The following is an 18,706-nucleotide window of genomic DNA, read 5'->3' on the forward strand; positions in this document are numbered from 1 at the left end:
CCCTGCCAAACAAAGTGGAGGAGGCTTTCTGCAAGGTTGGAAACTCACACTTATTACCGCTCCGTCTACCTGGAAGAAGAGGCAGCGCTACAGAGGAAAAGGTAAGAGGAGAAATTGTTCTCTGTTGGGTCTGCAGGGCAGGGGGCCTGGGGAGTCTTGCTATTTTGTAGCAGAGGGACCTCACCCTCTGAGAGCCAAGGAGGCAGATGCTAATTTTCTTCAAGCTTTTTGGCTCCCCCCAACTGTGCCCCCTACCTGGTATCTTTTTCTTTATTTTACTTTCCCCAAGCATCTGAGAGATTTCTTTGTATTTATTTTTCAGGTAGCTGATATTGTTTCTTCCCCCCACCCCCCACCCCCCCATTGAGGATTCTTTCAAAACAGGGAGCATTTTCTGTGTCTCTTTTCTTGAGCATTTCTGTCCATTAAGAAAAACCAGTCCCTCTTATTGTAAGGTGGTCAAAACTGTCACTCCATCCTACTCTAGATTGCAATAAGAGGAGTTTTCAGGAGTACATGTGAGCCCTATTACTGGAGAAAAATGGAAGGTGAAAGGGGAGGACGTAAGAATTTCCTGTAAGTGACTGTGACTCTGTGAATGAATATGGACTATAACTCTTCACAGGGGGAGAGAACCACTGTGGTAAAGGCAGGGCACCAGAAGGAAGATGTGTTGAGAAGTGTCCCAGAGAAACCTCAAGCCACTGAAGATGGAAAACGAGACAGGAAGTGAACTGAACCAAACTCAGCTTCAGCCGCGAGCTGTGGTGGCCCTCGAATACCAAGTGGTCACCATCTTACTCGTGCTCATTATTTGTGGTCTGGGCATCGTGGGCAACATCATGGTAGTTCTGGTGGTCATGAGGACCAAGCACATGAGGACCCCCACAAACTGCTACCTGGTGAGTCTGGCAGTAGCTGACCTCATGGTCCTGGTGGCCGCAGGCCTCCCCAACATAACGGACAGCATCTACGGTTCCTGGGTCTATGGCTATGCTGGATGCCTCTGCATTACTTACCTCCAGTACTTGGGCATTAATGCATCCTCTTGTTCAATCACAGCCTTCACCATTGAGCGATACATAGCGATCTGTCACCCCATCAAAGCCCAATTTCTGTGCACATTTTCCAGAGCCAAAAAGATAATCATCTTTGTCTGGGCTTTCACATCCATTTACTGTATGCTCTGGTTCTTCCTACTGGATCTCAATATTAGCACCTACAGAGATGCTATTGTAGTGTCCTGTGGCTATAAGATCTCCAGGAATTACTACTCACCTATTTACCTAATGGACTTTGGTGTCTTTTATGTCGTGCCAATGATCCTAGCCACTGTCCTCTATGGATTCATAGCTAGGATCCTCTTCTTAAATCCCATTCCTTCAGATCCTAAAGAAAACTCTAACACGTGGAAAAACGACTCGACCCATCAGAATAAGAATTTGAATTCAAAGACCTCTAATAGATATTTCAACAGCACAGTGTCTTCAAGGAAGCAGGTAAGCAAATCTGAGCCTCCAAGTTCACAGAGGAAATGTGGGAGAGAGTTCCTTGTGAGATAGGATCAACTTTGCCCTACTTAGCTGATGGGAAAACTAAAACACAGTCACACAAACGTTTCAGTGGTGTAAGCCTCTGCTTTACATATTAAATCCATCTCTAAAACAACTGAGGATCTAAAAATAGATGGGGAAATGTTGACAGCACACCAGCATGTACCAGTTTGTGTGCTGTTAAAATATAAGGAAATATAAACTGAAACCCTAGAATTCTAACTTTAAAATGTTTGTGCTTCTTTGAGAAATGTTATCAGTATATTTAGGCCATTTCTGCCTCCTATAGGGAGCAGCTGGATATTTTGAAGAACTCTATCGTCTGATAAATATTTGACAAGATAGTTTGAGAAAAGATGAGTCAAAACAATACTGAAACTGAGAGGGGTTCCTGCACTGTTTTTTTTTTTTCTTCAGTCTTAGTGGAGAAAGATTCTATCACTTTCTCCTTCAGCTCCCTACAAAATGTCCCAGCATGTAGAGGCTCACGATACACTCTGCTCAGGAAGTGTACTGATAAAAAGGCTAACACCAAGCTTAATTTGTTACAAAGAATGATTGCATTTTTCACACGTCTTTTTCCTGTTAAGCATAGCTATGTTTCAGATCACCTGAATGCTCAGGTGGTTACGGTTGAATAGTGGTTTTATATGAGTGAAGTGTAACTGTGTTTCAGTAGATATAGTTTATAAGACAGTGCAGGAATAACTTTTATTTCATGTGCATGTTTACCTATAGTTACACACCTAAGTTATCTAGAGACTTGACTTTCAGATCCTTTTCTTTCTTTGCTAAACAGAAAAAAGAAGAGGTGATCAACAAGACTTGCTCATTCAAATAGGTTGAATTTTCTTTCTTTTTTTTTTTTTTTTTTGATCCTGTAGGAATTTAGCTCTTCCTATGTACATAAACAGAAACTGAGTGTACTTTTTAAAGTATGCAGGTGAATCATCCATACTATCACTTCCTAATCTCTGGATTTGCTAAAATATGTAGAATTGTTTTGAACATTGGGCACATAGTAAAATAAGTTACTAATAAATAGTGGTGTTTTAGGCATGCATGAAATGAATAATGAACTATCACTAAAAAGAAATATATACAACATTTTAAATGATATCATGACATTTGATTTATATAACATTTACTATTAAAGGTGCCTAGATGATAGGAAAGACTTGAGAAACTATTGCCAGCTCTTAGATTTCTGCTGCTTTGGATCTAGCAGTGCTACCTAATACAAGGCATATTTGGCCATCTATTAACCAAAACTTGATTAAGGGAAACTTAGAGAGGTCTGTTGGCCACCTGCCAAGGCAAACATTAACAAATACAATAAGAGAGTGAAGAATATGTACATCTCAATCAGAGACTAACACGGGTTAACTTCTGTAGCAAAGAAGGTCAGGAAGTAAATTCATTCATTAGACTCATTTATATTCTTGTTATAAATTCTAAAAAATTGTTTGTCTGGTCTAATGTCTTCCCTTTCAGTTACAGTCATTAGTACCTATCAGCATTAATAATGTGCTTTAAATTGCTAATTGTGTTACATGTTCACATTCACATTTCAAAGCTGTTACAGATAGGCTGTCCTCATAGAGGCCGAGTGGTAAAAACAAAAAGTCGAAGATTTGGCTCCAAAAAACCCTGGGCTTTAAAATTCTAGGGTTCTAATAAGCTTGGATGTATGACCCTGAGTAAGCAGAACTCTTCGAGCTTCAGTTTTCTCATCTTTAAGCATGAGGATAAATAGCAACCAGGATTGGTGTGAGGGTTCAGTGAAATACCTGATGAAGGACACCGAAAGTAGGTTCATCTGAGTGTTTAATTAGCTTCATTCTGAGTCTGTTAATATGTTGGCAACTGTAAGAGAAATAGATTTATTCTTTATACATGCACCATTTAAACAAAGATCATTGGTTGAACAGGTGTGTATGGGATTTGGCAACTTCTCGAACTTTTAATAATTAGGGCTTTTGGAATTGTGTTCAGAGCATTTGGGGTTGTCATGAGGATATGGCTGGAAGGAGAATGGTATGGATTTGGAGAGGGGACCAGGACAGGGTACTATGGGGGAATTTTTATAGTTTGTAATGATTTGGTTCCCTGGTGGCTCAAATGGTAAAAATCTGCCTACAATGTGGGAGTCCTGAGTTGAATCCCTGGATTGGGAAGATCCCCTGGAGGAGGGCATGGCAACCCACTCCAGTATTCTTGCCTGTGGAATCCCCATGGACAGAGGAGCCTGGCATTTACAGTCCACAGGGCTGCAAAGAGTCAGACACGACTGGGCAACTAAGCATACAGCAGTGATTTGCTTGAGTAAAATGAAGTCTTTGGAGGAACAGCAGTTAGATTGGATCGCTAGTGTGTGTGTATCTGTGAGAGAGAAAGGGAGAGAGCAGCATGAGAGGAAGGGTTGTGGGGGATCCCAACTATCAGGCAAAGGAAGAAGTTTGAACTTAGTGCAGAAGCAACCAAGAGTGAGTGGTGAGCAGGAGGCAGCAGTGAGGAAAGTGGTGTTTGGGGACAATAAATCTGACAGCTGTGGATGAGGCAGTTTGGAGGCTGAGAGACTGGTAGCAGAAGGACCACTTTTGAAGCTGTTGGTAGTAATTTATGCATGAAGTATTGTGGCAAGATTCTCTATCAGAATTTAAAGTAAGCTGTGAACCAGGGAGGGGTTTCCAAGAAAGAGGAGGTGAGATGTGAACGTGTCAGATACAAAGGATGAAGAGGGGACAATTCGATGGTTCTGAGTCTGGAAGAACAGAGGTGTCTCCCGATGAATGCAATGAGAGCCATGAAGGGGAGTCAGTTTTGTCCAAAATCAGTGACCCTCTGGTCTGGCTTTTTCCTTTTATGAAATGGTTCTTTTCTTAAATCTTCAAAAGATTCTAACCTCCACCTCCTCTAGCCCCAGGATTTAATTCTACTATTTTCTCTGAATGTTTTTTTTCTTTTGGGCAAGTTTAATTTACATTTTAATAAATATTCTGTCTGGACCAGGTCTTTCTAACCAAGTAATTAAAGTCAAATGTGCATAGCTTAGAAGAACTACATTTTAGAGGAAACAGAAAGAATACTTAAATGTGAGGGACAAGTGTGAGGTTTGTGTTTGCTGATTTGTTTACCTTTAACTTATATTTCTGATGCAGAAAACTCAGGCCAGAATCTTCTTTCTTTCTGTTATTCAGATTCAACTAAATATTTGGTCACATCGATAAAACAAATTTCTCTAAATAATAGCTTGGAATTGTGTAGACAAAAGAATTATCTGATTGACTAAATCTTTTCTTTACAATTGGTTGTTTTGATGCTGGAGCTATAGTTTAAATGATCACATTTGTCACATTTCAGTTCCATCTACACAATACAAAAAAATCTCTCTCTGTTCAATCAATTCAAGTGTTCAACATTGTAAAGATAAAATGTCTTTATCATTGCCTGAGGAATTGATTGGATCTTTTGGCATTTTGGAGACACAGGAGTATCTTGCTAAAGGACAACACTGTGAATAAACACATTCAATTCAAATATTTGCTTTCCATAGGACACAGGGGTCTGCAGACTATTTTATAGATCAGGCTACCAGTTTAATTTTCAGTTGAGTCACTCTAATGTTCTTTTTTTTTTTTTTTTTAACAGTACAGCTAGTGGGGAACTGTGTAACGTAGTCTGAATAGAAACTCCAAGAGTTTGTGGCAAAATTTTCATTATGGGTTTTGTGTGACTGAACAAGTTTTTAAAAGGCCAGACGGTCTTTGTTTCGATAAATTTCTTAAAAGCCTTCTACCTTCCCAAGAGGAATGTTGGTCACCCAAGAGACAACAGCAGTTTTACTTTCAAAGAAATACATGCCCTTTATTTGTTGCTGTTGTTGCTACTATTGCTGCTGATGATAGAAAAGTAATCATGTATTATGCGAAACATAGGCGTAAAAAAATCATCCTGTATCCTACCTCTCAAAACCATAATATATTAGCATTTAGTAATATTTTTCTCATGTTTTTACTTGATTTTATTTTATATCATTATAGTCAATATGTATATGTGTGTATATATATACTGAGCGACTTCACTCACTCACTCACATATATATATATATATATGTGTGTGTGTATATATATACATATATACATAGCTGATGTAAGATATATATAGAGATATATATACTGCTGATTCCCTGATAGCTCAGTTGGTAAAGAATCTCCCTGCAATGCAGGAGACCTGGGTTCAATTCCTGGGCAGGGAAGACCCCCTGGAGAAGAGATAGGCTACCCACTCCAGTATTCTTGGGCTTCCCTTGTGGCTCAGCTGGTAAAGAATCTGCCTGCAATGTGGGAGACCCAAGTTCCATCCCTGGGTTAGGAAGAGCCCCTGGAGAAGAAAATGACAACCCACACCAGTATTCTTGCCTGGAAAATCCCATGGCTAGAGAAGCCTGGCAGACTACAGTCCATGAGGTCGCAAAAAGTTGGATATGACTGAGCAACTTCACTTCACTTCACTTCATAGATATATAGTCTTATGTGCTGCTTTTACACAAAATGTTGAAATTAATATTCCCAAGAATAGCACAGAGTAAAATAAAATGGATAAGATTGTGGGTCAGTTTTTCTCAGCCTCACTTTTCTCATTAATAAAATGAAACTAACAATTCCTCATAGAGTGACTTAAATCAAATGAGATGCATCAGACAAAATCCATGGTTTTGTCTCTCCTCACGTGTACCATCAGCTACCCTCCCCTCAGCCCTGTCCTCCTCAGTGACCTCCATCCCCTCTGCAGCCTCCTGACCCCAACTCTGACTGAGCAATCTGAGTAGGATGTACTCGTGGAAAATGATGAACTTGGATAGAAAAGGGGCTCTAATGTGTCTCTTCTCGCCTGCCTCTCTCCAACTCTTACCTTTTTAAAGAAGAAACCCTGAACAAGGAAAACAGAACACAAAGGAAGAGAGGCATAATAGTGGTAGCAGGGCTGACATTTGCAAACATGAAATTCCTTAAGTTGTGTGGGTAGCCTAATCAATGATTAATCTCCAAAGGCAAGTTAATGATACCAAACTCTTCGGCATTGGGCCTCAATCAGAGGCTTCTCAAGTTTACTGGGACGGTTCTCATACTATTCTCACAGGTCCATCTTTTGCTTTTAATTGTCTTATTTGCTTCATTTGTCTGGGCCCAACTATATTCTTAACAATATAAAGATCTCTAAGATGGGGGAGGGCAATTTTTGTCACTTAGCACAGAGATATCTAAGTGTGCCATCTTATTTTTTATTATTAAAGAAAAGTGTTCCATTTTCTAATTCACATAGAATATAAGGAAAAACTCCATCTGCCATAAATTGCCTCAGTGAAAGTGCCCTGTGGTTTCATGTCTTGTGTCCTTTGGTTAGATGAACACACATTGTTTATTCCCAATTTTTTTTTTTTTTTTTTTTTTTTTTTTTTTATTCCCAATTTTATACTTGCAGCTTTGAGTTATAATTTCACTGGTAGAGAAAAATAAATTTTTCTATAAAACCTACACTCCTACAGAATTCTTAATTTGACCACACACCAAAAAGCCCCTTATAATCAGCTAACCTTGAAAATGAAAAATTATATTTCTTTATGCATTCTCTTGTGAATTCTTCAAATTGCAGATAGTCCAACTTCCAGATAGATGAAGGAGGCTGGGTTGTAACCATGTTCTTAGTCTCCTTTACTTTGTTATGAGTTAGGAGAAGGTGAAAGGTGTACAGTTAAAGCTAGGTCAACATTAAGCAGAATTTCATGGTAGATCATTTTATACTCAAAGAAAAGTGAAAACAGTGAAAGTGTTAGTTGCTCAATCATGTCCGACTCTGAAACCCCATGGACTGTAGCCCATCAGGCTCCTCTGTCCATGGAATTCTCCAGGCAAGAACAGTGGAGTGGGTTGCCATTCCCTTCTCCAGGGGATCTTCCCCACCCAGGGATTGAACCTGGGCCTCCTGCATATCAGGCAGATTCTTTACTGTCTGAGCCACCATGGAAGTCCAATATTGAGGAAGATTCAATATCCTCCCCAGTTTAATGAAACATTCATTCATAACCCCAAAGCACCTAACACTCCTAGATATAGAGGCCACCAGGGTATTCAAAAGCAAGCTCTTCACCTTTGAGGGGCTCACTATCTGCCATGTGCACAATAATCCTGAGTAGAATATTATGCTTCACAATAGAGGACGCAGCGTCCATGAGGAGGAAAGTCAATCAACTGGGAAAGAGTGGAGGAAGCCTCAGTGGAGCATGTGGCATTGACCTGGGCCTGTGAAGATGGGTGGAAGGTCTAAAAGCAGCAATAAGGAGAACAGAGAGGAAAGGAAGAAAGTTCAGCTGAGAGAGGAGTAAACAGGGGAAGACAGGGCACGTTCAGGGAGAAAATAGTCTAGTATCATTGAAGTGGGACAATGGAAGTGCATTATCTACGGAAGCCTGAACGGACTGTGGTTGCTCTTTGCCAGCCCTGACCTTTGTCACTCTGCCTACTTACATCCACACCCAAGGTTACAACTCCCGCTATGAGAGCCCAGGACACAGCTCTTGCAAAGACATCTGACCCATACACCTAACTGGTTTTTGGACATCATGTAAGTACATCAAAACCAATATGACTAAATCTAAATCCATTTATTTCCTTCATAAATCCATATCACTTTTCTTTTTTCCTATTTTAGATTCCCAAACCACAAATCTAGGAGACCTTATGGTACTTTTCTGTCCTATCTACCCACCCCAAGTGATAACCAGATGCTAGTGATTCTAGCTCCTAAACTCTCATATTTGGTCTACTCCATCACACGACCATTGCCCTAGTTCACCATTTCTCTTCTGCTCCATTTCAGGACATACCTCACCAAGCCTCTCCCATTCCACCATCTCCTAGGTCATCCTGCACACTGCTCACCAGGAGGTTTCTCTAATACACAAATATGTTATCAAAATGCTTTTTGTAGTTCCCTGAAGCCTAGAGTTTAAACCTCTTAGCATAACAAATATGATCCTGACTCCTTTATATGTTTTTAACTTCATCGCTTATGGCTCTCTTAATGTGCACTTTATGCCCCAGCAGTCCTGAATTATTTGTAGTTCTCTGAACTTGCTATGTTCTCTCAGCTGGAAAACATTTCATCCGGTAAGCTCCCAATTATCTTCCAAGTCTCAGATCAAATGGTGTCCCCCCATACACCCCATCAAGCCTTCCCTGCATTTCTCAGGCAGATCTATATAACTGAATGCCTAGCTATAATCATTATGTTACGTATTCTACCTGTTTCCACAGTACTTTGTATTTACTTCTGGTTTAGTCATTCTTATGTATCATAATTGTTACCTCTTGGTCTTCCCATTGCCACTAACATCTCTAAGGGTAGGGCCCCTACTCCCAGTGCCCTCAGCACTGAACTTGGTCTGCAGCAGCTCCCCAAAGAGTATATGGCAGGTCATGTGTTGCAGCCAGGGAATACAGGCTTTTCAAGAGTGAATGGCTAGCACTTCTTCGCAAATCTACGTTCAGTGACTTCACACTGGTTGCTTAAAATTGGTCATGACTGGAGTACTAATATTGTAGAAATCAGCAAATATGACATTTCAGGGCCCCTCCCTTTTTGTGGAGAGCCAGTTGTTAATTATTGATCAACACACTTCTGTGTATGTGTGTGCATGTGTATCATGCATAATAAATGAATTGTAAAAGAGTACATACATGCAGAGTTGGGACTAAGTCAAATCCAGCACTCTGTTTTGCTCCCTGAAAAAGTATTGCTTGCCATTCCATATCCTTCTCTGGTTTTAATTAAAATTTATTTTCTTTTATTGACTGTCTTTTGAATTATAAAATAGCAAAACTAGCAACCAGCTAGTATAATAATGAGTTTGTTTTGCTAGATAAGAATTTTGAAAGATTTCCCCACTTTCAGACAGAACAGGCTAAACTTAGAAACATGGCATACTCCAATCATAATTTGCTTTTATACAAAATCCTGTTGGCTTTCCAACAAGCCTTTCAAATATCCTTCCCAATAAGAGAACTACACTGGACAGAATATGCAGAGATGCAGAGGGATGGCAACTTAGGAAAGGAAACAATGTGAGTAGAAGTACTAAGATGAGAATAAATCTATCTGAGTGCTCCTCTGTGACTAATTTTCCAAAAACAATTTGCACACATCATCTTATTTCAAAGAGAAATATCCCCAATTTCCCCTGACTGGCTTTCAAAGCCCTCTAAAATCTGACCTTTTCATCTTTTTTCTGGCTTTGTTCAGCCATTATTTCTTTAATTCAATGAACAGTTACTGAGCACCAATCTCATGCCAGCCATTACTCTGGAGAATAAATAATAGTCGCTGTCTTATGGAACTTTCTGTATCATAATTCAAAAGCAGTTTGAGTGGTATTTTTGATTTTTCAGATATATAACCAGAAGTGGGTCATATAATAACTCTATTTTTGGTTTATTGAGAAACCTCCATACTGTTTTCCACTGTGGCTGTGCCAACATACATTCCCACCAACAGTGCGCAAGGGTTTCCTTTTCTTTCCATCCTTGCCAACATTTGTTATTTGTGGTCTTTTTGATGATAGCCATTCTGACAGGTGTGAAAAAATAAAAACACTAATTTGAAAAGATGTATGTATCCTAATGTTCATAGAAGCATTATTTCCAATTGCTAATATATGGAAGCCACCTAAGCACCTATCAACAGTTGAATAGATAAAGAGGGTATGGTACATCTATACAATGGACTACTGCCCGGCCATGAAAAAGAATGAAATTTTGCAGTTTGCAACAACATGGATAGACTTGGAGAGTATTATGCTAAGTAAAATAAGTCAGAGAAAGACAGATACTGTATGATACCACTTGTATGTGGAATCTAAAAAAGAAAACAAGCTAGTGAATATAACAAAAAAAGAAACAGACACAGACACAGAGAACAAACTAGCAGTTACCAGTGGTGGAGGGAAAGGAAGGGGGGCTAGTTAGGCTTAGGGGATTAAGAGACACAAACTACTATGTATAAAATAATCTACAAAGGTATTGTACAGCACAGGAATATAGATGATACTTTGTAATTACTGTTGTTGTCCAGCTGCTTAGCTGTGTCCAACTCTATGTGACTCCATGGACTGCAGCACACCAGGCTTCCCTGTCCTTCACCATCTCCCAGAGTTTGCCCAAACTCATGTCCACTGAGTTGATGATTCCAACCAACCATCTCATCCTGCATCTCCCCCTTCTCTTCTTGCCTTCAGTCCCTCCCAGTGTCAGGGTATTTTCCAGTGAGTCAGCTCTTCACATCAGATGGCCAAAGTACTGGAGCTTCAGCTTCAGTATCAGTCCTCCCAATGAATATTCAGGGTTGATTTCCTTTAGGAATGATTGGTTTGATCTCCGAGCTGTCCAAAGGTCTCTCAAGAGTCTTCTCCAGCACCACAGTTCAAAAGCATCAATTCTTCAGTGCTCAGCCTTCTTTATGGTCCAACTCTGACATCTATACATGACTACTGGAAAAACCATAGCTTTGATTTGCAGACCTTTGTTGGAAAAGTGATGTCTCTGCTACCTTTAAAATTGTGAATCACTATATGGTACTCCTGTAGCTTATATAATATTATGCATCAACTATAACTTTTTAAAAAGTTGAACAAAACAGTAGGAAAATACAAAGTTAGGCTGTACAATGTGCAGAAGAGACACAAGGGGTGGTGAACACCACACATAATGCCGGACAGCAGCACCCCCCAACAGGGAAGAGTCACTTCACTTTTGAAAAACAAGTAGGCATTCACCAGGCTGACATGAAACCAGCAGAATTCATCACTTATGTAGCCAAACAGCCCAGGGTAAGACCTTGGAAGTACCTTGTGTCACTGAAAGTATCTAAATTTGGTTCTAAGGCACCAGGGAACCACTGAAGGACCCTAACAAGGACAGTGGCAAACTAGATTTGACTTTTGGAAACTTTACTCACGAAATTTTATAATGAATCCAGCCCATAACCTGGGAAACAAAAATGACACTTTTGTAATCCAAGCAAGAAAGCAAAGACTTGCATTAAGATGTAAAGAGTACAGAAGGCTAAGATGGATGTATAAGAGCAAAATCAGTGGGATTTAACTACTAATTTGTCAAATGACAAAGGGAGAAGTTCCTAAATCGAGTCCCAGATTTTCAGCTGGAATGAGTGGACAGGCAGTGGTGTTAGGAAGCATGGCACAGAATACAGAGGAAGAATGGTCTTTACCTATATTTATTCCTTCTTCATAGATGCAGGTGTTTCCACTAGATTCTCCCATGTATACCAAGCTGATTTAACTTTGCAACCTTGCTGGTGTAATTTTTCCCACCTGTAAAGCCCTCCCCACTCTCAATACCTCCCACCTCTCTGAAAAGCTGAAGGTCCCAGTTCAGGCTGCAGTCAGAGCAAGGACTCCCATAGGTTGAACATCTACCCAAAGGCAGAGTCCAGCATGACCTCTGGAGTTAGAAAAATGTAAGTTCAATTCTACTTCCTGTCTGTCTAACTTTAGATAAGTTGTTTTACTTCGTAATACTCATTTGTTCAAGGGTAACATGGGATACTAGTGATACCCACTCATAGGGTTGCTGTGAGGAAATACCTGGTACATAATAAGCATTCCATAATTCTTGTTTACTATACTGAAATTACATGTCATAATTAGAATATTGTTTATCCCCACCTTATTCATGAAATAGCAAAAATTTTAGACTAGTAATTCATTCCTGAAGAAGACAAAGTTTAGAGGTTATAGTAGATAGATCTTCCAGGCTCACCTAACAGCATATTCATAAGATCAAATTAGTATTTCTCAGTCTTCTGCTCTATTCCCAGAGAGAAATACAGTAAGCACATTAAGTTTATATGAACTAATTCAATATATCTTCACCAGAATCCTGAGTGGGAACTAACTGTAAAGAGGATTTGGAGGCATAGGAATACAAAGTGATGTGCCAGTTGTGGCAAAGCCAAGACTTTAACCCAGCTCATCTGCTCCATTTCAACAATAGAGTAAGAGAAAAATCAAAGGAGAGATCAGTAAGGGTTTCCTGGAGCTGGAGAGACTGAGCAGAAAGAGGTCATTCCAGATAAAGGAGGGAGATGGGGAGGATCTCTTGGTATTATCAATGGGAGAAAAAGCCCAGAATTTTATTATAAAGCATGCTCTGTCTGAGGAGTAGTAATGCAATTAGCTAGATATGAGCCAAAAGTTTATGGGAAATAAATGTGGAGGACCTGCAGGCTGGAGCTGGATCAGTGAGGCCAGAAAGCCAAGCACAGGGCCCCCACCGCCACCTGCCTTCCCAAGTCCCCCATCAGCCTGGTGAAGAGGGCCAGGGAAGTGACATTCCACAGGGCGCAGCTTCGGAGTTTCCCTTCCAATGGGCCCTTGTGAACCTCTGCCTATCCATGTCCCTGATGGCTCAGTTGGTAAAGAATTCGCCTGCAGTGCGGGAGACCTGGGTTCGATCCCTGGGTTGGGAAGATCCCCTGGAGATGGGAAAGGCTACCCACTCCAGTATTCTGACCTGGAGAATTCCATGGACTGTATAGTCCCTGGGGTCGCAAAGAGTCGGACACGACTGAGCGACCTTCACTTTCATCCCTGTGCAGGATCATCACCAGTTCTTCTGGGTCATAACTGCCTGTTTCAAAACCTTCTGCTCTCCTCAAGTCGTCACACCTGGAATTTTTTTCCTCTGAAATCCCCCCAGCACCCACCCTCTCCTCTCTAATGCTGCTTCCCTTATTCTAGCCTCATCATGTCCTCTCTGCCAGTCTCTCTGCCTGGCCAAACCATTGCATAAGCTTCTTTCCTAAACATTCCTCTGCCTCTTAGTTGCCCTCTTCCAATTCAGCCCCCAGTGTGCTGCCAGAATCAACTAAAACACACACTAGATAGTATCGCTATGCTGCCCGAGCCTTCCAATACCCTCATTTCCTGTAGGTTTACATCCAAAGGGTTATCACAGCACACTGGGACAGTTCAGTTCTGCCCCCTGCTTACTTCCTCAAGCTCATCTCCTTTCTGTCCCCAGCATACCCTTGCACAAGCAGTGTCCTTATCTGGCCACACTCGCTCCTGCCCCCAAGCCAGTGTGCAGACTCCCCCTGCGGCAAGCATTCCAAACAGGTGCAAGAACAGAGTGCTAAGACAGAAGGGAGAAGCACCAATCCCTGCCCCTGGAGAGAAGGAAAGCCTGCTCTGAAAGCTGGTCTGTGAGACGGTGGATTGGAAGTAACAGGTCTGATGAGGACCTGCACGCTCCACATTGCTGGAGTCATTTGTTCATATGTCTCTCCCACCAGACTGTGTGCCCCACGATGGCAGAAACTACGCGGCTCATGTCTGTGTCCACAATGCTTGTCATGGTACCTAGGGACATGCTGATAAATGACTGAACTAGTAAGGACTGAATATAAAGTATGTTGCAGATAGAAGGATCAAATGTGACTGCATAGCTTTTCCAGGAGACCAAAAATTAGTAACATTGTCGAAAGAAATGTTAAAGGAAGGATGTTAAAAAACATTGTCAGAAATCTTCAGCTTACAATAAGGATATGGAAATTTTAGATTTTAAGTATTTAGGATTTGGAAAAAGTTAGACTCTAAGTGAGTAGTCAGGAACAGACATGTGCATTTACGAACCAGTAGAATAATAGAAAGAAAGTATGCCTAGGATTTAATTTATTTATATATTTATCTGGCGGCTCAGATGGTAAAGCATCTGCCTACCCAGAAAGATCTCCTGGAGAAGGAAATGGCAACCCACTCCAGTATTCTTGCCTTGAAAATCCCATGGACAGAGGAACCTGGTAGGCTACAGTCCATGGGGTCGCAAAGAGTCAGACATGAATGAGCGACTTCACTTTCTTTCTTTCTTTCTATTCTTTTTATTGAACTACAGTTAACATTATATTCATTTCGTGTACAACATAATTGATTCAACATTTATATACATTATGAATTGATCCCCACAAGTCTAGTAACCTTCTGTCACCATACAAAGTTATTATTGTAATTATCTCCATGACTTATTTATTTTTATAACTAGAAATTTATACTTCTTAATCCTCTTTACTTATTTCACCCAACACCCCATCACCCTACCCCTTGCTAACCACCAATTTGTTCTCTTTTATCTATGAGTTTGTTTTTTATTTTTATTGTTTGGTTTTTTAGATCTCACATGCAAATGCAGTTAATTTTATCACACTTCATAGATACTGCAATTTTTGCAAATTGAAATTTTGTGGCAACCCTGTGTTGTTGGATGATAGGACTTTTTAGCAATAAAGAATTAATTAAGGTATGTATATTGGTTTGTTTTAGACAAAATGCTATTATGCACTTAATAGACCACAGTATAGTGTGAACATAACTTTTATATGCCCTGGGAAACCAAAGAATACATGTAACTCACTTTATTGTGATATTCCCTTTATTGCCACGGTCTATAACCAAGCTCACGGTTACTCTGAGGTGTGCCTGTGTACATGAAGTCATATAGTATTTGTCTCTTGGTCCCACTTACTGAACTTGGCATATATTTACCCTCTGGTCCATCCACATATTACAAATGACAAGGCATCATTCTTTTTTAAGGCTGAGTAACAGGTGGGGGGGCGGGACAAGAGCCACTTTGGAGGGGCCAGTTGGGACAGGTGGGTTGAGTGAGATGGGTCCCAGGGGGCACCAGGATGGGGTACACGGTTTTAGCTCGGTTGATGGAGTGGGACAGACATGGCACGTGCCAGCCCTTAGTCAGCTAGTGAAAGAGAGTGAAAGAAATTTGGGGCCCACCAGTGCTTTTGTCCCCAGAGAAAGTGCCACCAGATCCCGGTGCCTCTGGCAGTGTCTTTATGCCAGTGATCTCCTCTGTGTATGGCCCAGGTTCTTTTCAAGCTGCTACCTGTGTGCTGGGACTCGGAGGGAGTTGTTTTATGTGCAAGCCCTGCAAGAATGAAATCTCAGTTTTCCCACAGCCCTCCAGCTCTCCTGGACATAAGCCCCTCTGGGTTTCAAAGCTAAATGTTATGGGGGGAATCATCTTCCTGGTGCAGGAGCCCTGGGTCTGGGGAGCCCAAGGAAACGGTCAGACCCCTCGCTCGTCAGGTTGGGAAGGGCATCCTCCATGAATGCCGTCCCTCCCACTTGTGGATCACTGCCCCGAGGGTGGGGGGTCTGACAAGACTGCATCTCGGCCCCTCCTACGCATCTCAGCGTGGCCCTTTCTTTATGTCCGGAGTTGTAGAGAAGCTTTTCTGCTCATCTTCAAGTTGTCTTCAGAGACGGTTGCTGTGTATGTAGTTGTGGAACATCCCTGGGAAGGGGTGAGCTCAGAATCTTCCTACTCCACCGTCTTGATTCCGACTCTGACTAGAGGTAAATTTTTTTGAAGGGGAGGACAGACGGACAAAATCCGAGTTCTGGAGCAATGACTGCACTTAAGAGGCTAGAAGAGGGTTGGGTTCTTTGCTAGAGATTAAAAAAAACACACAGTTCCCCCCTCTTGGAACAGTCAGAGGACCAAAGGCATATTTGTAGTGGGTGATTCCAGTTATAAGGGAAAGAAAAGAAAGACAAACGAGCCAAGGAGAGTGAGAAGTTTCAGTTAAATAAATCAGTGGATTTATCTAAAACTGGGAAGTCATGGCCTTGACGCTAGAGTCAGACACAGCTCTCCAGAGCTGCATGGGAGGCACCTAAAAAGAATTTGAATAAGCTAAAAATTAAATTAGCTCTGAAGATTAAATAAAGCTAAATACATGTGCTTATGGGATAGGATGAATAATATAAAGCGCCTGACATCCATATTTAGTTGCAATAAAAATAGATAATATTATTTTTGAAAAGAAAATAATGCAACCTTTTATAAACAACACAGGTGACTTTTAGCCAAAATCTATATCCCTCAGATAGATTGCCTGAGCATAATTATAAATTAGCTGCAAGTAAGTAAAGCATCCTATGCCTTTCCATTCTTTGCCTTTGTTGTTTGAGTTTTATGGGGATTTATGACTATGGGAGAATTCAGCATCCTTTCTGCAGGCAGCAGCTCTTGGCTGGGAAAATAAGGAGAGTGTTGGCACCACTGGGAGAGTGAGAAAGGAAAGAGGCAGAGTAAATGCAGCGCACCCCATGGATCTGTAAAGATCGTTTGTAAAGTCAGGTGACTAAAGCCCCCATGTGCAGGACTGACATCCTGCCACGTTTCCTCTGATCAGAGTTCCACTTTGTGACTGATTCTGCCTGACAAACATTTGAAATACTATGCATGTAGAAAAATCTGAGGGAAGAGTGAGGGAAGAGTGCACTGAGCCAGTTTCTGTTCTACGGGGAAAAGATAGAAAGGGACTCGGATTCAGGATGAATTTACAGGAGAAATATTTAACTAGATATTATAAAGTGCTAGAGTGGACCACCAGGAGTTTCTTTACAAATCCATTTGGCATGTCTCTGAAGACGTTAAAAGCAATCGAGTCAATACTTTTGTGTAAACCAACTGCAGTACACAGTGGAGATATTATCCTGGAATTAAGGATGGCTTTGTTCAATTTTTATAATCCCTTCAAGTTCATTATTATATGGAATGGGAAAATAGTGGGATTAAGTTTCAGTCCCTAGGTCAGGAAGATCCCCTGGAGAAGGAACTGGCAATCCACTCCAGTATTCTTGCCTGGAAAATCCCACGGACAGAGGAGCCTGGTGGGCTACAGTCCACGGGGTCACAAGGAGTCAGACATGACTAAGTGACAAACACAAGGACAGATTTTCATCTACTCATTTATGATTCAGTTGAAATCATAAATGAAATGACTGACATGACTACTGTATGTCAGTCACTGAGTTAGGCACTAGGATATAAAATGAAGAGGAGTTCCTACTCACAAAAATATCATAGTCTAATAGGAAAAACATGGAAGTAAACTGATCACTAATTCCATAAAGGCACAAGTGTTATCATGGAGAAAAGCACAGATTAGTGTTACCTGATCTGGATAGTTTTGGGGAAAGGTGAGCATCAGAAAGGCTTTCTGGAAAAGAAAATTCCTAAACTGAATGGATGATGGAAATTAATGAAAGCTGTCTAGGTGAAGAAGGGAAAGAAGGTGACTTATGCAAAGGTAACCATAGAGGTGAAGGCCAGGAGTCCAGAAAGAACAGGATCAGTCCAAAGAACTGAAGTAGTTCATTAACGCCAAGCAGCAAAAGGGGAGACAACCAAGAATGAAGTCTTAGCCTAGGATACTGAGAGGGCTTCAGATTGTAAAGAATCTGCCTGCAATGCGGGAGACCCAGGTTCTATCTCTGGGTCAGGGAGATCCCCTGGAGAATGGAATGGCAACCCACTCCAGTATTCTTGCTGGGAGAATTCCGAGGATAGAGGAGCCTGGCAGGCTGCAGTTCACGGGGTCACAAAGAGCCAGACACAAGATTGAGCGGCTAATACTTTCACAGGATACTGAGAATTTGGACAACATTCTAAAGGCTATGAAAAGTCATTGGAAGACTGCAAGGCAAGGTGTATTTTAGTTAGATTTATGCTTGAGGATGATCACTGTTTTCAGTTGGCGAAAGATTAGACCAAAGTCAAAGACATTAGTTGGGAGAGTGCTGAATGTTATGAATAAGATAATCTGAATAATTCTGCAAAGGTCTAATACATTGAGGGAAATAGCAGTGAAAATAGAAAGAGATATATTTGAAATAGAATCCATAGAGATTTGATAGATCTAGGTATGTAGAAAGGGAGAGAGAGACGACTCCAACACTTGAACCACTGAGATAAAAAGTGGTGTGACATTTGAGAGCCTCATTCTGGATCTCATGCCCATGTGAGTGCCTGGACCATGAATGTAATAAACATTATTATTAATTGAATAGTGTAATTTGTTTAAATGAAGACAATTAGTGGAGGAACATATTTCAAGGAGGGTGAGCATGTTAAATTCAGTTGTGCCTTCATTGTGTTTGAAGTGCTGATAGAATACACAGGCACAGTCAGAAACACAGAATTAGAGCTAGAATAAACATCTGACCCAAAGATATAGAGTTGAGAACAAATCAGGTTTTTGAAGACTCTGGAGTA

General features: G+C 40.9%; 1 protein-coding gene across 1 annotated transcript in view; it reads left to right on the plus strand.

Annotated features, from left to right (window-relative positions):
- Positions 1-710: 710 nt before the first annotated feature.
- TRHR (thyrotropin releasing hormone receptor) overlaps positions 711-18,706 on the plus strand; it is a 49,979-nt gene continuing 31,983 nt past the window's right edge. The window contains exon 1 of the mRNA XM_065903640.1: positions 711-1,499. Within this exon, the coding sequence (XP_065759712.1) occupies positions 711-1,499 (789 nt within the window). The remainder of the gene's footprint in view (positions 1,500-18,706) is intronic.

This window comes from Muntiacus reevesi, chromosome 12 (genome assembly GCF_963930625.1).
Source record: "Muntiacus reevesi chromosome 12, mMunRee1.1, whole genome shotgun sequence".
Lineage (NCBI taxonomy): Eukaryota > Metazoa > Chordata > Mammalia > Artiodactyla > Cervidae > Muntiacus > Muntiacus reevesi.